This window comes from Gobius niger (assembly GCF_951799975.1).
Source record: "Gobius niger genome assembly, chromosome: 2".
Lineage (NCBI taxonomy): Eukaryota > Metazoa > Chordata > Actinopteri > Gobiiformes > Gobiidae > Gobius > Gobius niger.
Window position 1 is genome coordinate 47,562,619 of NC_136853.1, and position 23,134 is coordinate 47,585,752.

The following is a 23,134-nucleotide window of genomic DNA, read 5'->3' on the forward strand; positions in this document are numbered from 1 at the left end:
GCCCCCCCTCCCTCTGTCCCCCTGCCCCCCCCCTCCCTCTCTGTGGTTTGTATACGGAGGTGTGAGGCGGGCCCATTGTCCCCGGGCTCCTCTTTTGAAATGCGCTGATGAGCTGACACGGAGTCGGCAGATCCGGCCCTGTGATCTGAAGTGCGCGCTCACGCTCGTAAAGCGCGTCGCTCCTTTTATTCCGCGGCTGTTGAATAATGTGCGCGGCCATAAGAGATAAACCGGGCAGAAGAAAGGCTCGCGCGCCACGCCCCGCGCGCGCATACCTGCCTGACTGTCTGGCGAGTGTTGATTCGGGCTAATATGAGCGAGACCGGGACAAAGTGGCGCGCGCACAATCCCAGATGTGAGGCATTTACGCGCGAAACTGTGAAAGCTGAAAGAGGCTGCAGGGAAAACGGTTTGTGGGTCATTTTGTCTTGATATATTTATATTAACATGGCCTGATCGACACAAGCGTCAGTGTTTCTCAACATACTCACCACAGAAAAACATCATTGGCTTTTCCCCCCATTGTGGCCGTTCACTCGGACAAAATAGTAATCTTAAAGGAATAGGCCAGCGTTTTTACACACTGAGACATGTTCTTACCTAACCTTAGACGTGTTAATATATCCCCGTCTGGTCTTTGTCCGTGCGCTCACACATACGCAGCCTCTCCCACATGTCACATAGCTCCAAAAAAGCTCACGATAGAAGCTACCAAGCTCTTCCACGTGTTCCCTATTTAAATAAAGTTACGTCAAGTGTTTTCATGCGAAGTATATTTACACAGAAATGTAGCATGACGATTTAATAAGCAGATAAAAAGGGGGACTATATTGTGAGGCGTAATGATACGAGGAGTAAAACGCAGTAACTCCTAAAGGTTATTGACGGAAGTGAGTGGGGGAGTCTTTAGGAGTTACTGCGCGGACGTTTTACTCCTCGTATCATTACGCCTCACAATATAGTCCCCCTTTTTATCTGCTTATAAAATCGACGTGCTACATTTCTGTGTAAATATACTTGAAAACACTTCACGTAACTTTATTTAAATAGGGAACACGTGGAAGAGCTTGGTAGCTTCTATCGTGAGCTTTTTTGGAGCTATGTGACATGTGGGAGAGGCTGCGTATGTGTGAGCGCACGGACAAAGACCAGACGGGGATATATTAACTCGGCTAAAGTGAGGTAAGAGCATATCTTAGTATGTAAAAACGGTGGCCTATTCCTTTAAATTCCCTCTGATAAAAAATCTTTAACCCTAGCATGAATGTGTGTAACCTTTAGTCCAGCTGGATCTGACCCTGGATCTGACCTTTGTAAGTTCTTATTCACGGCCATTCATAACATTTCATGGAACAACATGGAAGCGGGACGTCTCCAGCTCGTCTCCATGGAGATGTTAATTCCACTACATGTCCTAATATTAAAGCCAAAGGGCCCAAAAAGTGATCTGTTGGTGATCTCATCTTTGTGTTCATGGACATTCTGTCACAGTTTAGTTGCTCTGATGTGTTGTGGACGTGGCCAGACATTTATAATTGAACTTACGGCTACAGTTCACAAAGCTTAGACAATGAAGCGCTCACTGCTTTGGCCTTTCCCACCAAGCGGGTTCTGGTGCTGGTGCTGGTGCTGGATCTGGATTTGGTGCTGGTGCTGGTGCTGGTGCTGGTGCTGGTGCTGGTGCTGGATCTGGTTCTGGTGCTGGATCTAGTTCTGGTGCTGGTGCTGGTGCTGGTTCTGGTTCTGGTGCTGGTGCTGCTGCTGGTTCTGGTTCTGGTGCTGGTGCTGCTGCTGGTGCTGGTTCTGGTGCTGGTGCTGGTTCTGGTTTTGGTTCTGGTTCTGGTGCTGGTTCTGGTTCTGGGGCAGCTCCAGTTTTTGAGCCGGTTCTGGCGGTGCACAATCTGAACCAGTTGACTCAATCAGTGGCTTTTCCAGGAAAACAACAAACAAAAACGGTGCTATTAAAAGACAGAAGGTTTAGAAACAGATATTACTCTCCTTGTTTTATGAAGCAACTGACTTCCCAACGTGTTGCTATGGCAACAGGGGCATGTGTAACAACAAACCGGCACCAGCACGTCAGCAGAGGCTAATAATGGTGAACATCATGGACAGAGTGGAGCAAATATCACACAGAATGAGTTACTCTTAATGGTCGTGTTTATAATCATAAGGATTAGGTTCAGGTTTTCCTTTATTTAAATGTAAATGATGTGACGTCACTGACTCCAGACGGTCAAGGCCCATTTTCCCGAGTCATTTTTTAAACTTATTTATTTGAGACGAAGCTACATGAAAACAAATGTCTGCCATAAACAATATATATATAATATATAATAAGCAGAGTTGTTTTTAAAGTTAATCACAATAATAACATTGGCTAACACTTGTATTGCGCTTTACAAGCCTGTATTTCCAAGTTTCTCAAATCGCTACACAAGCCATTATTCAGGCGAGGCAACCAGTCTGTGCCATTGGCCCCTCTGACCATCACCACTCACTCACTCACTCACTCACTCACTCACTCACTCACTCACTCACTCACTCACTCACTCACTCAGTCTATAGGCCACTGCAAGACCTACAAAATCTAAATTGAGCTAAACTGATCTTTTTCCTCACGTTGTTGTCGTGTTCACATTCTTTCACATCTAATGTTTGACACTTTTTTATTGTGCTCTTGTCACATTTTTGTTGCTCTTTTTCGCTGGTTTTCATCTTCATTTTCTTCTTGTTTTTGATTTTGACATTGGTTTAGAGAAGCTTTTAGATTTGGATAAAGCCAAACGTGAGACTCTGTCTTTGGTTCAGGCCGTTGTTAAAAATGATTCTAAACTGAACATAGTGACACATCGCATGTTGTTCTGTTGGGTTCTCGCTGTATCGGCAGATCGTGAGGTTATCGTATCGAATCGTGAGGTTATCGTATCGAATCGTATCGAATCGTATCGAATCGTATCGAATCGTATCGAATCGTATCGTGAGGAGCTCAGACCTTCGGCTCTGACCTTGTGCATCGTATCCTTGACTCCGGCTCAGTCGTGGTTTCGATCTGGTTTAGCCCATGTCCTGTCCTCTCCTGGTTGACTCGGGGCAGTGACCTCACAGAAGGGAGTCAGCTAATTACATGCTGGTAAATCATTCACCGCAGCGAGTAATAACTGAAACAGAAACACGAGCGTAATGATGTGTGTTTCAGTGCAGACATGACATGAACATTCAGACAGACGATCAGTAATATAAAGAACGACCCAACATCCTTCCAAAGCAGCTGGGACAGACCGGTCCATTAGCGGGTCAAGTGGGGGGTGTGTCTGTTTGCCATGTGGCCGAGGGATTAACCAGGACGGCACCAAACGCACAGATGCACCTCAGTAAAACCCCATTGTAAATAACTGCAGCCGCCCCATTAAAGCTCAGACTGCTGTCTTTGTTAGAACTGATATGGCAACATTTGTGAGGTCAAGTTTGGTAAATCATGCTCCAGTTCCAGAGATGCTTTAGAATCACTTTTACACAACCACACTGATATACATTTAGTACTTTAGATATCGGTTCCTCTATCAAAATATCAATATGTGGGTAAATAAATGTAGTTATTTGCCAATGGGGTAAGAAAATCTCTCTGATCCCATTAGCAGTTTTACCTTCTTATTTCAAGCGAGATTAACTTTGTCTGAAATGTCTTCAAACATGCAAAGTAATCTTGATCAGATCAGGAAAAAACTCTAGGGTTAGGGTTCAAGTCATCAGGCAGCCATGGCTACCTAAGATGTACCACCACCAAGTGTCTGTGAAGGGTTTGCTTGAAAAACCCAACTGATCAAATAAAATAAAGAGATGGTGATGCTTGTGGGCATGTTTGGCCATTGCTTCCCTGGTCTGGGAGTCCACAGGAACTCAAACAGTGATGGTTGAAGTTCATAGGGTTAGGGTTAGGACCTTCTCCACCCTAAGCTCATGCCTACAGATCATCTTCTCTTCAAAGTGATTATGAGTCACGCAGTCATTTCTCATCAGGGAAAGTAGAAATGTGGAAAGCCTTCAGGGACCGACTTGCATAGAGACAGTGTAGGCAAGGCAAGTTTATTTGTAGAGCACAATTCATACAGAAGATAAAATTACAAGAAAGCAGATCAAATCAATCCATAAAACATCAACATAGAAAATAATTACAGTAAAAAGGCCAGAAAACAGATAACATACTTTCAGTGCCAAATGCTCGGGCAAAAAGAACTGTTTTCAGCCTGGGTTTGAGCATTGTCAGAGTCGTGGCCTGTCTCACATCCTCATGAAGACTGTTCCAGCGTGTTTAGTCCTGACTCTGGGAACCACCAGGAGGCCCCTCCCTGAGGTTCTCAGGGCCCGAGATGGTTCATACGGCTCTAACATGTCAGAGATGGACTTTGGTGCTAAACCATGAACAGACTTGTACAGAAGCAGAGCTGTTTTAAAGTCTATTGGCTTGTTGCACGGTGTGGCTATGCTAGTTCCTCTGACCTGAAGTTGTGAGCGCCAGTACTTCCTGTCTGTATTATTTTCCTGGAATAATAATCATATTTTCTAAAGATTATGTGGTTGGCAGTGACTTCCCAGTAGATGATTATTTACTGTGTGTTCAAATCTTGATGTAACGAGCTCAGAGGAGACACCTGATCATAAAGGATTGATAGTTTGTCTTGAAGTTAAAGGCTAACATGCTATATATTTCTTTTTTTATAAAAGGTACTATTTTAAATTGTATAATGCATGAAATGAATGTTAGCCTTTAGCTTCAAGACAAACTTACTGATCCTTATAAACATAGACGTCTCCTTTACGGAAATATTAACACTGTACAGCAACTCGTTCACCTGCAGGAAGTGATTATCTACCAGGAACTCACTGACCACCACAGAATCTTTAGGAAATACGATGATTCGAACAGGTCTAAGCTAATCTTAATGGAAATTAATACGGACAGGAAGTACTAACGCCCACAGCTTCAGCTCAGAGGAACTAGCGTAGCCACATTGTGCAACAAGCCAATTCTCTGAGTGACAGGAATCCAGTGCAGAGACCGGAGCACTGGACTAATATGCTCGTATTTCCTGGTTCTGGATGTTCTGCAGGCGTTACAGTCGTCTAACCTGCTGAGACAAACACATGGATCAGTCTCTCTAAGTCTGGTTTTGACACTGTTCCTCTGATCTTAATGTTTTTCTGATGGTAAAAAGCTGCTGATGTTGTTGCTCTGATGTGGCTGTTTTAAGTTCAGGTCTGAGTCCAGGATCACTCCCAGACTTTCTGACCTGATTTTTTGGTTTTAGAGAGAGAGAGAGACTGAAGGCGACTGATAACACTGTGTCTCTGTGTCTGTGGGACAAAAACAATGATCTCAGTTTTGTCCGAGTTCAGTTGTAGAAAGTCTACACTCTGTACTTACTTTGAACCCCCCCCTCCCCACTTTTCAGGCTCCAGAGAAACGGCCTTCACCTACGCCATCAGCGCGGCCGGCGTGGTCAACGCGGTGAGCCGGGCCTGCCGCGAGGGCGAGCTGTCCACGTGTGGCTGCAGCCGGGCCGCCCGACCCCGGGACCTGCCGCGGGACTGGCTGTGGGGCGGCTGCGGGGACAACGTGCACTACGGGTACAGGTTCGCCCGCGAGTTTGTGGACGCCAGGGAGAGGGAGAAGAACTACCCGAGAGGCAGCCCCGAGCACGCCCGCACCCTCATGAACATCCAGAACAATGAGGCGGGCAGGCAGGTGAGAGACACTACACCCCCGCACCCTCATGAACATCCAGAACAATGAGGCGGGCAGGTGAGAGACACTACACCCCCGCACCCTCATGAACATCCAGAACAATGAGGCGGGCAGGCAGGTGAGAGACACTACACCCCCGCACCCTCATGAACATCCAGAACAATGAGGCGGGCAGGTGAGAGACACTACACCCCCGCACCCTCATGAACATCCAGAACAATGAGGCAGGCAGGTGAGAGACACTACACCCCCGCACCCTCATGAACATCCAGAACAATGAGGCGGGCAGGTGAGAGACACTACACCCCCGCACCCTCATGAACATCCAGAACAATGAGGCGGGCAGGTGAGAGACACTACACCCCCGCACCCTCATGAACATCCAGAACAATGAGGCGGGCAGGCAGGTGAGAGACGCTACACCCCCGCACCCTCATGAACATCCAGAACAATGAGGCGGGCAGGTGAGAGACACTACACCCCCGCACCCTCATGAACATCCAGAACAATGAGGCGGGCAGGCAGGTGAGAGACACGACACCCCCGCACCCTCATGAACATCCAGAACAATGAGGCAGGCAGGCAGGTGAGAGACGCTACACCCCCGCACCCTCATGAACATCCAGAACAATGAGGCGGGCAGGTGAGAGACACTACACCCCCGCACCCTCATGAACATCCAGAACAATGAGGCGGGCAGGTGAGAGACACTACACCCCCGCACCCTCATGAACATCCAGAACAATGAGGCAGGCAGGTGAGAGACACTACCCCCCCGCACCCTCATGAACATCCAGAACAATGAGGCGGGCAGGTGAGAGACACTTCACCCCCGCACCCTCATGAACATCCAGAACAATGAGGCAGGCAGGTGAGAGACACTACACCCCCGCACCCTCATGAACATCCAGAACAATGAGGCAGGCAGGTGAGAGACACTACACCCCCTTACCCTCATGAACATCCAGAACAATGAGGCGGGCAGGTGAGAGACACTTCACCCCCTTACCCTCATGAACATCCAGAACAATGAGGCGGGCAGGTGAGAGACACTACACCCCCGCACCCTCATGAACATCCAGAACAATGAGGCGGGCAGGCAGGTGAGAGACACTACACCCCCGCACCCTCATGAACATCCAGAACAATGAGGCGGGCAGGTGAGAGACACTACACCCCCGCACCCTCATGAACATCCAGAACAATGAGGCGGGCAGGTGAGAGACACTACACCCCCGCACCCTCATGAACATCCAGAACAATGAGGCGGGCAGGCAGGTGAGAGACACTACACCCCCGCACCCTCATGAACATCCAGAACAATGAGGCGGGCAGGTGAGAGACACTTCACCCCCGCACCCTCATGAACATCCAGAACAATGAGGCAGGCAGGTGAGAGACACTACACCCCCGCACCCTCATGAACATCCAGAACAATGAGGCGGGCAGGTGAGAGACACTACACCCCCGCACCCTCATGAACATCCAGAACAATGAGGCGGGCAGGTGAGAGACACTACACCCCCGCACCCTCATGAACATCCAGAACAATGAGGCGGGCAGGTGAGAGACACTACACCCCCGCACCCTCATGAACATCCAGAACAATGAGGCAGGCAGGCAGGTGAGAGACACTACACCCCCGCACCCTCATGAACATCCAGAACAATGAGGCGGGCAGGTGAGAGACACTACACCCCCGCACCCTCATGAACATCCAGAACAATGAGGCAGGCAGGTGAGAGACACTACACCCCCGCACCCTCATGAACATCCAGAACAATGAGGCAGGCAGGTGAGAGACACTTCACCCCCGCACCCTCATGAACATCCAGAACAATGAGGCGGGCAGGTGAGAGACACTACACCCCCGCACCCTCATGAACATCCAGAACAATGAGGCGGGCAGGTGAGAGACACTACACCCCCGCACCCTCATGAACATCCAGAACAATGAGGCAGGCAGGTGAGAGACACTACACCCCCGCACCCTCATGAACATCCAGAACAATGAGGCGGGCAGGTGAGAGACACTACACCCCCGCACCCTCATGAACATCCAGAACAATGAGGCAGGCAGGTGAGAGACACTTCACCCCCGCACCCTCATGAACATCCAGAACAATGAGGCGGGCAGGTGAGAGACACGACACCCCCGCACCCTCATGAACATCCAGAACAATGAGGCGGGCAGGTGAGAGACACGACACCCCCGCACCCTCATGAACATCCAGAACAATGAGGCGGGCAGGTGAGAGACACTACACGCCCGCACCCTCATGAACATCCAGAACAATGAGGCAGGCAGGTGAGAGACACTTCACCCCCGCACCCTCATGAACATCCAGAACAATGAGGCGGGCAGGTGAGAGACACTACACCCCCGCACCCTCATGAACATCCAGAACAATGAGGCGGGCAGGTGAGAGACACTACACCCCCGCACCCTCATGAACATCCAGAACAATGAGGCGGGCAGGTGAGAGACACTACACCCCCGCACCCTCATGAACATCCAGAACAATGAGGCGGGCAGGTGAGAGACACTACACCCCCGCACCCTCATGAACATCCAGAACAATGAGGCAGGCAGGCAGGTGAGAGACACTACACCCCCGCACCCTCATGAACATCCAGAACAATGAGGCGGGCAGGTGAGAGACACTACACCCCCGCACCCTCATGAACATCCAGAACAATGAGGCAGGCAGGTGAGAGACACTACACCCCCGCACCCTCATGAACATCCAGAACAATGAGGCGGGCAGGTGAGAGACACTACACCCCCGCACCCTCATGAACATCCAGAACAATGAGGCAGGCAGGTGAGAGACACTTCACCCCCGCACCCTCATGAACATCCAGAACAATGAGGCGGGCAGGTGAGAGACACGACACCCCCGCACCCTCATGAACATCCAGAACAATGAGGCGGGCAGGTGAGAGACACTACACCCCCGCACCCTCATGAACATCCAGAACAATGAGGCAGGCAGGTGAGAGACACTACACGCCCGCACCCTCATGAACATCCAGAACAATGAGGCGGGCAGGCAGGTGAGAGACACTACACCCCCGCACCCTCATGAACATCCAGAACAATGAGGCAGGCAGGCAGGTGAGAGACACTACACCCCCGCACCCTCATGAACATCCAGAACAATGAGGCGGGCAGGCAGGTGAGAGACACGACACCCCCGCACCCTCATGAACATCCAGAACAATGAGGCGGGCAGGTGAGAGACACTACACCCCCGCACCCTCATGAACATCCAGAACAATGAGGCGGGCAGGTGAGAGACACTACACCCCCACACCCTCATGAACATCCAGAACAATGAGGCGGGCAGGTGAGAGACACTACACCCCCACACCCTCATGAACATCCAGAACAATGAGGCGGGCAGGTGAGAGACACTACACCCCCCTGGTACCCTGGTGTATGAATGAGAGTGAACTGATCCTGCTGTAAAGCGCTTTGGGCCTGATGAAGGGAGAAAAGTGCTTTGTAAGTTGAGACCATTTACCTTTGCACGTGAATAGGAAAGTAAAGTTGGATTTCTAAATAGGACAGTTCCTTAAACACGATACCTATTTCTTTTATTTATTGGCTAATTTCCATCCGAACATGCAAACCCCACACAGAAAGGCCCCGTCCAGGTGGGAATCAGATGCATTTATGGCAAGACCATTTTAAAGCTGGGCTCCCTGAGTGTTTGTTGTAGAGTAGATATATTTTTGTATTTTTGTCTCCTGTTGTAAACACAGCAAAAAAACAGACCTTGTTGTGTTGTTTTGACATAAATGTTTATTCAGCCGTTCTCCAGCTTTAACATCTGATAAACAGACATGGAACACAGATATCTCTAGTTCAGTTTTCACTCGTATAAACCATAATAGATTAACAGATATCCATAATAACTTTTCTATAGGGCTTTTGTCACGATCCGATACAGTAAATAACACGTTTACCTTTAAATGTGTAAAAAGAATAAGCAGTGAAAAGTATTGCGATACAATCCAAGTATTCCGAGCCCTAATTTCTTCTTTGCTCAATAAGATTTTGGATTCCCGTGACATCATTTTTATTACAAAAAATGACATCACGTTTCCCATTCATTTCTCTGGGTGATGTCATCATGTTTATAACCAGTAATAAACCTAGTTCTCGTTATATAAACCAAATATTGACTAGACATATTCCTAAAGATGGAAAGTGGTAAATGTGGCTTTGTGACTCGTCCAAACTAATTGTAATTGTCAACTGTAAAAGCTGCATTTGGAATGAACATCCAATCAGAATTTGTGGGGGCGTGGCTTATGGCTTCACTCGGTTGGATTGGAATGAGGCGCTAACATTCCATAGCAAAACTATAAAACAACTCTTTAAAACAACATCAATATTTCTGAAAGAAGTAGGTTCAGTTTTTCCCTGTTGAGTTCCAGAAATACTGATTGTTGTTTTTCTTAGGGGCATATTAGCCGGTATGCTAGGACCCGGAAGTGCTATGGACGTAACAGGGTCGGCACGGCAACAGTTTAACATTGTTTACCTTCTTCTATGTCACTTCCTGTCAGGGTCTAATAAGGAAGTGAAACTATAAACATCACAAAAACAGCCTAACTAAAGAAAACTGGGCACAATCTTTAGAAAAGTCTAATAATGCTACAAATGCAAACTATATTGGCTTGTTTCATTTCATATGATTTGTAAATGTTGATATTTGAATCCAAATTGACTTCCTGTTTCGATCCAGCACACCAAAATAAAAGCACCATCGTATTCATTAGTTCAACTTTCTTTCAGCCTAACTATAAACAGACAAAACACTTCAAATGTGTGTATTTTATTATATTGTTGTGATGTTGCTGCTGAACGAATCAATGAGACGAGCTGTGCTTTTATTTTGGCTGGATCGAAACAGGAAGTCACTTCTTGGCCGGCGTTGTTATGATTTTAAGTTATGCACAGAGTATCTAAATGTTGTTGTGTGTTTATCTTTGTTTTTCGTTTTCGTTTTAACTGGACCTCGAGTCTGCAATAAAGGTTGATGATGATGATGATATATTGGACCCCACGGATACTTTTGAGCAAAAGATTGTGTAAAAGTTCAGTCAGAACTGCAGCTGAATCAGTTTCAGACCAGAGTTTTTAAGGCCTTCATTTTGGCATATTTCATCTCATGTCCCTGAGAATGATAGAAAGTTGTTTGCCTGGTTAGATATTTTAACACTGCAAAATAAATAAAATGCAGTTGAACCCACACAATGGATCAGATACTGCACTGTTCTCTATAAACAGTGACAGGCTTTTCTTCGCTGACAGTGGCCAATCCAGATGCGACTCGTCCTGGTTCCTGGTTCCTGGTTCCTGGTTCCTCCCCGGTCAGGGCGGCCCCGCTGCCTGCTGGTGGTCCCTTGTTACCGCGCCCTGGCTGCGTGTGTGTTATTTATTGGGGAGGGTCCAAATGGTGCCTCGTGACGCCCTGGCAGCCTCTTCGGGTCAGCGGGTCACGTCACATTCCTCTGCTGCCCCCCCCCCCCTGAAACAAAAGGAGCCATGTTAGATTGTACAAAGAGGTTCAGAAGTGGCACGTGGAAACTGGAGCTGAAACAGTGACGGATAGATCGACTGATGGAGATTAAGAGAGAGAGCGATCTGCAGATGGATGAGCTGATCAGGTTTCTCTGCTCGGATTCCTTGGGTTTGAGCAACAATGGCCTCGTCTGACGGTTAATCTGCGCCTGTGGTGCAAACTCAGGGCTGGAAACAAAACAACTCTATGGTAGAAAGAAGTTTTCGCAAGAGATCACCAATAAGAAAATTGCCGTGTTTTTATAGCAGAAAGTCCTTTCTAATGGACACGTCAGGCTCATATTTTGGAATATTGTCACTTCTTTTGGAAGCCTTAGTTTATACGCGCTGACAGAGAAGACGATGAACTTCAAGACAGTTTTTGTTTCATGTAGATTCTTCCAGCAACAACAGAGATATTAGCCAAAAAGTAAGACATAAAGAGTACAGGACAGAGATGTCTGATCGCAAAGCATCATGGGATTTGCAGCAATAATAAACTACTGGAGATTTTAAGAGGCAAAATAGGTAAAAATGTTCACGTTAACGTTAGCAACGACTCTCACCTGTGTGCGAACACCTTTGTAGTTCTCCAGACGCCTTCGTCACACAGAAAACCAGAAAACCAGAAAACCAGGAAACCAGAAAACTAGAAAACCAGAAAACCAGGAAACCAGAAAACTAGAAAACCAGAAAACCAGAAAACTAGAAAACCAGGAAACTAGAAAACTAGCAGACGTGAGAAACCACCTCAGGTTCAATCTTAGATGCTGACAGAATAGATTGATCCCTAAATGCTTGAAGCAGAAGGCCTCTGAAGCTGAAGGCCCCTGAAGCTGAAGGCCCCTGAAGCTGAAGGCCCCTGAAGCAGGATATGCAGCATAAAACTACAAAGGTGTTCACCCACAGGTAAGAGTCGTGCTAAAGAAGGGGAGGGACTTAGCCAAGCTAAACTCCTCCCATTGGTCTATATATAGTCTGTGGGCTGAGCTTTAAGTTAGTGTCGCTGATGAAGCCTTTTGGATGAGAAGCGAAACGTTCTACACTTCAACAACTCCTGTACGAACGAGAGCCTACTCAGACATGTGGACCCGATGTTGGCTTGACTCTATTGGTGTGTGATAAATGTGTGTATAGTCCGCCAGAAGCTCGGCTAAGCCACGCCCCCTTGGATCCGTACAATGTTCTGATGTCACATGAACGCGACCTTTTATCATGTCTAGATTTAAAATCATTAAACTAAACCTATTTTGTGAGCACAAGCTAACATGCTATCTGTCCCTAAGAGCAGCTGGATGAGGCTACAGGAGGTCATGTGACTTAGAGCTGGTTCAACAAGTGGCTCAGGAGCTGTTGCTAAGACTTAAAGTCATGTTTTAGATCTCAACCTTTTGAGTAAGTTCTCCTTTTATGTAGCTAAGTATAAAGAGGAAACTGAAGTCATTAGCTGTAATTACTATGGTGAACTCACTATGTCGCAGATACACATGTTTATTCGAAGCTCAACCCTTTTTAAGCGTAGCTCGCAGGGTTAAAAAGGTTGGAGACTCCTGGGTTAGAGCATATTTGATTGACTTTCAGTAAAGATTTTATCTTTAGATTTTGAGTAAGCTAGTTATTTGTGAGAAAAAAGTAAACATTTAAACTTCGCCTTGTTTTTGTTGTCAAAGCTCAATAAACCAGGCCAGGAAATACAAACTGAAAAACCGCTTTGAGCAAACGTTCAAACTCTGGTGTCTGAGGCACTGAACTGTACATTTCTAGGACTGTTCCGGGACTGTTCCTGGACTGTTCCGGGACTGTTCCGGGACTGTTCCGGGACTGTTCCGGGACTGTTTATGGGACTGTTCCGGGACTGTTTATGGGACTGTTCCGGGACTGTTCCGGGACTGTTCCGGGACTGTTTGTCTATTGTTGGGTTCACGAGGCTCGTGTGCGCGTGTGTCTGTTTAGTGAGTCCGTCTGTGGGTTCGGGGGTCGTGTGGGGAAAGGTCAAAGGTCGTGATCTGGAGAGGCTCCCAGCGGGACTGTGAATAAGGGAAACTCCTACAGTTACTCATGTCACACCCGACCCAGACAAGACGTGTGAGGCTCCACGTCGTCACGTCGAAACACAAAACATAATCCACTTTCCTGAACCTAGAATCTGCTTATTACTCTTTCTGTTTCATCTTTCTGTTTCATCCCTCAGATCATGTGACTAATACTATAAGGAGTGGGCGTGGCTTGAGTCGGACACAGAGCTGCATTAAACCGAACAGACTTGAATTATAATAATGATGCGTTGGTTTTATATAGCGCTTTTCTGGACACTCATAGACACTTTACATTGCACTATTCGTTCACTCCATACTCGGTGGTGGTAAGCTACTATTGTAGCCACAGCTGCCCTGGGGTAGACTGACGGAAGCGAGGCAACCAGTCTGCGCCATCCGACCACCACCCACTCACTCACTACATTCGCCCCAGACTTCAGTCTCCCATCCAAGCCCTGCCAGGCCCTTCCTGCTGAGCTTCCCAGGTCTGAAGGGATGGGAGGGCAGAGCAAAGGTCTGGCCACAATCTAGAACAATCTGCACTCTCTTAGGACTGTATAATACTGTGGTACTGTGTGCACCAGATCCCCCAAACGATCATATTTGGACCAAACCTGCCATAAGCATCAAATATCACATTCCAGACGCTTACATTTCCAGCAGAACTGTATACTGTGGCATCAATGAAACTTATTCTGTTTCTCCTTCAAAGAGTTGTAAAGTTGCTGCTCCAGTGTTCACCGCACATCTGGCAACCCTGGTACAGACTCTGTGAATGTATCAAGACAGATACACACATGAGTACATTTCCAAAAGTCCCTCTCTGTATTGGTCTTAAAACAATTGGAGATGTTTGAGTTGTCACTTGTCCTGTGCTAGACTTCACTTCATAACTATTGTATCAGATTCTTACGCTGCGGTTGATTGAAGCGACCCTCAGGTGTTTACATTCCCAGTTTATTCATATTTATGTTGAGGCGATTCCCGTCCTGGACTCCAGGGCGACTCTGCTCCTTGTGCGAGCGCGTCCGCAGCATCCTCGCTTGTTTTGACTGCCCTTTTTTGATCCATAGCTCTCATTGTCGAGCGCTCAGTGACTCGGAAGAGCGAGGAGACAGGAGACAGCCGGTCCCCCCCCCTCCACCCCCAGGCTTTTCTTTTTGTCTTGTATTGCAGCTTTCTGACTTCATCCCATTGCTTCCATTTCTGCTCCGGGGACACGCTAGGCCTGTCCCGGGCAGGGTTCGTCCTGCTTGGGCGGGTGTGGGGGCAAACTGCTGGGCTTTTGTTGGAAGGTGCCTTTTTACTTTTCCTGTATGGGGGGCCCGCGCTGAGCTTCATTAGGCCCATGTTGTTGGCACTGTGGCTTGTTTTTGTGCGTTTGTAGAGTATGGGGCGCACACTTAGACGGGGCGGGGGGGGTGGTGTCGGTCACAGTCGCCCGGGTTTGTAAGGCTCCGGCGCGTCCGCCTCATACACACGAAATGAGGCAGCGCCTGTCGTGGCGGAACAACGAGGTACATTCCTGGGTGCACAATGACGGGAGGCTTTGGGGCTGGACCATCGCGTTTGTCAACTGTTGTTATGGTCGACCTGTGCAGTTACTTTTTCAACAGCTCGACCCGAGTATCCCAGTGGTTTTGACCCAAGGTGAGCGAGTGTGACCACATGAACACGGCAAATGTTCATGAATCAAACAACGAGATCAATCAACATGAGTTCTGCCCATAGTTACAAGCACACACTGTTGAACAGGCAACCAGAACCAGATTTATTGAGTCAGCCGCATGCAATCTTCACAACCCGTCCTAAGTGGTGACGTCACAGCTCTACTTCCGGGTTCGCAGACGTGTGAGAAACTACAAAAACATTCTTTAAAGAGGGCGTGTTCTGCTTTAAAGAGGGGGTGTTCTGCTTTAAAGAGGGGGTGTTCTGCTTTAAAGAGGGGGTGTTCTGCTTTAAAGAGGGGGTGTTCTGCTTTTGTCAGCCCCATAGCACCAGTCTATATCTCACTACAATGATGACAAACCTTCTGCTGGTCTGTAAATGCAGTAAATTAGAATAACTGCCTTGTATAAAATGAGACGAAAACAATGATGGAAATGTGACAAAAAAGTGACGAAAAATTGACAAAAATGTGACAGAAATGTGATAAAAATTTAACAAAAAAATACAAAAATTTGACAAAAGAAATTCCAAAAAAATTACACAAAAATGGCAAAAATTTGATAAAAAATTGACAAAAATGACAAAAATGTGACGAAAAAAAATAACAAGAAAGTTACAAAAATGAGTTCAATACCCAACAAAAAAATGATGGGAAGGACGTAAGGAAAAAGATCCTCTCGGTTCAGGCGGGAGTTAAGAGGTTAAAGAGGGGGTGTTCTGCTTTAAAGAGGGGGTGTTCTGCTTTAAAGAGGGGGTGTTCTGCTTTAAAGAGGGGGTGTTCTGCTTTTGTCAGTCCCTTAGCACCAGTCTATATCTCACTACAATGATGACAAACCTTCTGTTGGTCTGTAAATGCAGTAAATTAGAATAACTGCCTTGTATAAAATGTCTCTCTCAAAATGGCTGTAGTGAATGTCTTGAAATAGGCCTCTGTCTCTTTAAGAACCTCTGAGCCTTTAGACACGCCCCCTCCACACGCTGTCTGTGGCATCAGTGGGGAGGGGGTTCTGCTGAGGAGCAGTGGTTGGTTACTCGGCTGGTGACCAAAGCTCGGAGGCGTCTCCAGGAGGTGGGGGCGTTCCTAGGAGGACTCAGGCAAACCTATCCCTAAAATGGCCGCCATCAGAGTTTTTACAGATTACTCAGAAATACGTGAATGTGCCAAGGCAACACTTCAGCCATGTTTTTAATGAGGGAGTGACAGAATAACAGGATGGAAAGCTAATACCCCCCCCTTTTAAAGCCCTGACTAAAACGTGAAGTCTCTATCACTTTCGGTCCCGGAGATATCGGCTTTTATCGGTGCTAGATCGGCCGATATCTGGGCAGTCGTCCTCTTCAGTCAGCCTCATGGACGTGGGTGGCAGGAAGGACATCTGGAATAAGTTCATGCCCAATTAATGTGGCGGCTTCTGGTGATATAAAGATCAGCCAAAGACGAGGTCAGACAAAACATGACAAACGTTTTTACAATATATATTTCCTTGTCTTTTTTGTCTTTTCTGCCCCATTATTCTCCTGACAGTAATATGGTTACTTTACCTGCATGTCTTGTTAATGGGTGAGTGTGTGCATGTGTGTGTGGATGGGTCAGTGGGTCAGCTGCAGGGTTGGCGGGTGCCGAGTGCTAAGCCTGCTGGGTAAGGAGAAGGAAGGGGGGGGTCACGGCTGCCCCGGGGCCAAAGGTTAACAGAGGTGAGAAGGTAATTGGGATCAGGCAACGCGAGGAGAGAGAGTTCAGATGACAAATGACCAATGACCACGACTGAAGGGAGTTTACCGACATCTACTGTTAGTGCTGGGATAGAAAAGGCTGTTTGTGAGCGAGTCTTCACGGCTGGAGACTCGACCGGTGTTTAAGTGAATATGCAGTATCTTTACATCTCTTATGAAGGCTCATACTCGGGAAGAGCCTTTCACATGGGGCACGTCACTCGGGTTGTAAAGCACCGAGCAAAGAGACACACGGCGAACTCACAACAGTCCAGGCTCCTCCTGCTCCTTTGGAAAGAAAAAGAAGAATGAATGTCCGGGGTTTAAAAGAAAGAAAGCAGCAATTCAGGTGGAAAAAACACACACATTAAAACGACAAAATGACATTGAAGATTTATCTAAAACTTTAAAGGGATGTTTCAGGAGTTTTGACATTATTTCCTCGTTATCCAGAGTGTTGCTGATTTCTGGAGATATTTTTTTTGTAATTCAAGCAGTTCTTATGTTTGAAGAGTTTCGTGGTGCTAGGCTAATGCTAGGCTAGTGCATGTCTATGGTATCAGCTAGCCTGCATTAAAAACAGTGTGACCCGCTCCACAGAGCACCTGAGGCAAGTCACTGATAACACCAGACTAACCATATACATGTCTGTGTCCATAGAGTCATTTAAAATACTTTATATTTGAGCAGCATCAGCTTCGTGGTTGTATAAGCTACGCAGCGGCGGAGTGATCTGCTAGAAAATAGTCCCTCAAAATGCGATCATCGACACATTTATATGGTTCGTCTGGTGTTATCAGTGATTTGCCTCAGGTGCTCTGTGGAGCGGGTCACACTGTTTTTAATGCAGGCTAGCTGATACCATAGACATGCACTAGCCTTGCACTAGCCTAGCGCCACGAAACTCTTCAAATATAAGAGATAAGAAAAAATATCTCCAGAAATCAGCAACACTCAGGATAACTAGGAAATGAGGCCATATGTCAAACATCCTGAAACATCCCTTTAAGAAACCAAGAAGCCTTTTGCCACATTTTCAAGTATAATGAACTTTCTTTCTCATAAAACACACATGCTCTGGTCAGTATTGTTGCACCGTCAAGGATTTAGCACGAGGCTAACACAGGTTTATTGGCTTGACAACCTTGGAAACCCGTGAGAACTGGGCACAAATAAGAAATACAAACAAATAAATAAAATAAACTTAAGACACACCTCGTGATCTGACCTCCACGGGGTTAAATGTCCATGAGCTCTTACTTGTCTTCTAAGAAATAAAATAAACCTTAAATACAAATTCGACGATGTAGTAACTAAAATAAACAAACTAAACAAACCTCCAATATTTTTCTCCTTGTTGTTGCTTTGGTTTCTTTCTTATCTGTTTTTAATTTGCTGAAAAGCAGCTGCTGCTGTAGCTTGGCCTGGCTGAGTGTGGATCAGTTAAGGAACCAAAATATTCAAATAATCATTCCGTCTACTTTACCACTAGAGGGCGTAGGAGCGAAAGATATGGACGAAGTAAGACTTAATGTGAGAGACAGTTACAGGTATTTTACACAAAGCAGATTAGCCTCTGTCGTGCATCGAAACGCTTTCTATTAAAACAAAACAAAAAGATTTAGCCACAGACACGCTAAAAATCCTATGTGTTGGCAATAAGCTTGATTTAAAAATGGAGGATCTAGACTTTCATTATTATCTTTGGTTGTTTATAACTATTCCACAGATACAAAAGTATATAATTGTAACATGTCTGGGTCAACCAAGGAAATATTACAAACCCAGGCCTTATGTAGACGCTCATGTACTCAAATGTGTTTACCACCAGATGGCGCCAGTTCCACAGAAATGCAGCTTCCCGTGTTACAAGTCTTTATTGACTAAACATATTATTCCAAGGTATCAGATATTGAACATGTAAATGAGAAAAAAGTCACATGTTCACTGTCCCTGACACATTTCCCTAAACACTAAACACTGTTTAGATAAACACACTGCCTCAAACTAAACACTCTTTAGATAAACACACTGCACTGCCTCAAACTAAACACTGTTCAAGTAAATTTGTCATTGAGAAGGTTTTGGTAAATGGTCTCAACTTATACAGCGCTTTTCCAGCTACATTAGGCTTTGACAAGAAACCACTCACCCATTCACACTCTCATTCATACACAAGCGTACGCAGACAGTGGAGGCAAAGTGAGTGAAGTGTGTTGCCCAAGGACACAAGGACTGTGTGTACCTTCAGTAGGCGGGATTTGAACACCCGACCTTCTGATCATGAGACAACCTGCACTTCCATAGATTTATTTAATCCTATCTTAAGGCGAGACCCTGCAGGTGAACAGGGGAAACATGTATATTCACAGATTTCAATTTGAAGCTGTTGCTGTCGATCACTGGCATAAATGTGAGAAGAAAATACATGGCAATTTTTATGTCATTTTATCTTTTCATTTAAGAACAAGGTGTTTTATGCCTAAAAATGCCCCAAATTTCCCGTCTTTTCGGCGACGAAATCTGAATAATGGACAGAGCTACATTCAAACTTATGGTTTCATTTTATTGATGAATGAGTTGCCAAGACTTTCTCAGAGCGGATTTAGGATTTCTTGTTTAGTTTTAAAATAAGCTGTTTTTAGTGGAAAAATGTGTAAAAATGTCATTTTCGCCTTATTTTTGGACATTCCAAATATTGTTCAGTCCAAGGCTGGAAAATGTGAAGTCTTTAGGTCCGACTGACGTGGACATAGTGTCGCCACAATGACAGAAACATGTGTTTGGAGAAAAAGGCCCTTGAAATTGTGTTCTCCCATATAAGTCTATGGGGGAACATTGAACCAGCGCAATATTTAAACATGTTATTGTGAAGATTAGGCATGTTTTCTGTTTCCGGGTAAAAGCTTATATGTTCAGAGACAGATTTGGCCCAAAACCTGAAAGTTTGCCTGCAGTGTCTCCCCTTAAGTGTAAACATCTCGCCCATGGTCAGATTTCTTGAAATTCGACTCAAATCAAAGCAAAAGTACTTATTTCAGGATGACTTTCTGCAGTTGTGTTTTTGAGAATAAACAGCGGTGTCCGAGTTGTACTAACCTGCTGTGTGTTTTTGTGCAGGCGGTTTATAACCTGGCGAACGTGGCGTGTAAGTGCCACGGCGTGTCGGGCTCGTGCAGCCTGAAGACCTGCTGGCTGCAGCTCGCCGACTTCAGGCGAGTGGGGGAGTTCCTGAAGGAGAAGTACGACAGCGCGGCCGCCATGCGCATCGGCCGGAAGGTATTCGCCGCAGACACGCCGCCTTTAAGCATCTGACACAATTAAAGGGATCTGACACAATTAAAGGGATAGTCTGTAAGATTGGAGGAGAGGAGAGAGTGACACTTGACAGAAAACAACCAAAGTTCCTCCCTCTCCTCCTGGTTTGCAAAATGAGGAAAATGGGAACAAACTTTTAAAAGTGAACAATCAAGCTCCGCCCCCTCCCCTCCTGATTGGGCCTGACAGGCTGGTTTATGGGAAAGCTCGTCTCATTGGTCAAAGTGACGGCTCAGGGGATTCTGATTAGTGTCTGAAATCAGCAAAGGAAATGACTCTTTATTCAATATCACGTTATGTCAAATTGCAGAACCAGACGCTCCATTATACGCACAGTTAACCTTACAGACTATCACTTTAAAGGCGCATTACGAAGCTTTTTATGGGGGGGGGGGGAGTTCACATTACTGCGTATTTAGCCTTTCAGTGTAAATAAAATGCAAATGACAGGTTTTAATGCTTTTGAATATTTGGAACATGACTTATTTAGGTGGATCTGCTGTAAGTCAAAATGATCATTTATTTTAGTGATGCAACAATGTAATGAAGACATTTCTGGAATAAAAGTAATTTTTTATTGAATTTTAAGCTACTGACAGGAAGTGACATACATAGAGGTAAAGTTCCAAAGCAGTTTGATCATTTGTGTAGTTAGTGCTGCTGGTCGTTAAGGTGCGAGTCCTGGAGGGCGTTATAATAAACTCTTTCACTTATAGCACAAACATGATGTGAGCGGCATGAGTCATTTTACATCCATGACATGTGTCCCATCATTATATACGAGATTATCTGTGAACCAGAACTCAGCCTGACAAAGGGAGGGATGAGGCGGCGTCAGAGTCAGTGCAGGAGTTTCTACTGTGGCCGATGCAACATGGGCCTGATCAGTCGTGTGGACTCACCGGCCCAAAAGTGCGTCGGCCCATCAGGAAAACCCCGATCGTCCGTCCAGCCCTGACGTCAGGCAGCGCTCGGTTCAATATGACAAATGTAGCCTGTGTGTACCTTGTGTGTACTTCCAGTTTACTTGTATGGTACTTATCAGAAGTATACTTCACCAAGTAAAGTTTAAGTATACTAATAATAATATATATATACTTAAAGCCACACTGCGTAGAATTTTACTCAGTAAATAAAATTGAAATACAAGCATTTATTTTATGACAGATATTTTCATCATTGAAATATACCTCAGAAATGCACAAACACACGTGTGCTTTTGCTGTGAGCGGCTCATCTGTCCGAAGACATGACCGACGCCTCCAGCTCGTCTCCATGGAGACGTCACCCAGAGTCAGCAGAACTAGAGCTTTAGATGGGTTTGGTTCTTATTCTTTGCTCACCCACTGCAGTGATAGCATGTTCTGTGTTGAGCGGGTCAATAGGAGCATGTTTTGTATTGAAGGCAACAGTACAGTCCATAATGTTACGCAGCGTAGCTTTAAACTAAAGTTTACTTACATTTAGACTATACTTGTACTTGGCTGTACTTCAAAGTGTATTTGTATAAACTAAAAATGAGACTAAAAGTATATAGTAAACTAAGAGTATACCAGAAGGTTACTTGAAGTATATTGTAAAGTGTACTTTCAAAGATAAAGTATACTAAATGTGTACTAGAAGTAGACTAAAAGTAAACTTAGAAGACTACTTAAAGTACACTTTGAAGTATACTGCTATTAAACTAAGAGTATACCAGAAGGTTACTTTAAAGCAGGGGTGAGAGACCATTTTCCCAAAGAATGAATAATAATAAGCTGTGATTTGCTCAAAGCCTGAACGTGACTGTAGCTTCATCAATAACAACGGCATACACTTGTATTGCACTTTACAAGCCTGTGTACTTAAAGTATACTTCTTTTTGGTACGGATATTTGGGCTGGGCTTATGGTATTTGCTTCATCACTGCATTGCGTCCGTCCAACAAGAGAACCGTCCCGGGACAAAAGCGTTCCTTCCGTTGAAACTCACCCCTGTCCGTTCTCTCTTAGGGCAAACTGGAGCTGCTGGACAAGCGCTTCAACACCCCGACGCCCGAGGACCTGGTCTACATCGACCCCAGCCCGGACTACTGCCTCCGGAACGAGACCACGGGCTCCCTGGGCACCACGGGGCGGCTGTGCAACAAGACCTCCGAGGGGATGGACGGCTGCGAGCTCATGTGCTGTGGGCGGGGCTACGACCAGTTCAAGACGTACAAGCACGAACGCTGCCACTGCAAGTTCCACTGGTGCTGCTACGTCAAGTGCAAGCGCTGCACGTCGCTCGTGGACCAGTACGTTTGCAAATGAAGACGAGCGGGAGGCAGTTCCGGGGGCGGGGAGGATATTTAAGGACAACTTCTCCTTCTGCAAAAACGACGGCGATCAAAGACGCTGCGGATGCGACGTCGTCATGAGAGACTTGCCCACAACGTCTCAGTGTTGGCGTACGATCCAGAAGGCCGTTCAAGCCTCTCAGTCTTCACATATCGTATACATTTCTTCACAAATGTCCTAATTAGTAAATAAATCTATTGTTAGAATCAAGGCCGTTGAAAAGACTTGGACGTGGTCACAGGATGGACGTACGAGAAGATGAATCGACAGTGCATTGGTTTGTTCAGAACAATACGAGCACAGATTCATGTTCAAGACGGCATCCAGAATGCACTGACATTTCTTCATAACGTCTCTGAGGCCAGTGGAGAGAGAGGCTACATGGGCACAAAGAGGAGGAGGCGGCTACAAAACGGGTCCCAGGAAATAGGGCAACTTTCGAGAACGTCTGGTGATAGTTTCAGTGGGAGCTGGAGCTGATACAACCCAATGGGAGAGACACAGTTTTGGAAAGAAAGCGTCCAAATCAGAGGCCGATATTTGGGGATTTTACAATATTGGCAATCGGCCGATCTAGCGCCGACAAAGACGATATTTCAGGGACCGAAAATGATATAGACTTCCCGTGTTTTGCATTGGAAAGAGCAAAGTCAGGGCTCGTCCTCCCACAACTCCCCAGGTCTCAGGGGACGTGAGAAACATCGCAGTGAAAATTGTTTAGCTTCCAGTTTGTTAATGGGCTGCAGGTTCTAGAGTGTGA

At 46.1% G+C, this 23,134-nt stretch overlaps 1 protein-coding gene across 1 annotated transcript in view; it reads left to right on the plus strand.

The window, feature by feature from the left end:
• Positions 1-22,384, plus strand: part of wnt5b (wingless-type MMTV integration site family, member 5b) — a 46,016-nt gene extending 23,632 nt beyond the window's left edge. The window contains exons 5-7 of the mRNA XM_079552513.1: positions 5,454-5,746; positions 19,859-20,017; positions 22,048-22,384. Coding sequence (XP_079408639.1) covers positions 5,454-5,746; positions 19,859-20,017; positions 22,048-22,347 — 752 coding nt within the window. The 3' untranslated portion in view covers positions 22,348-22,384. The remainder of the gene's footprint in view (positions 1-5,453; positions 5,747-19,858; positions 20,018-22,047) is intronic.
• Positions 22,385-23,134: the final 750 nt, after the last annotated feature.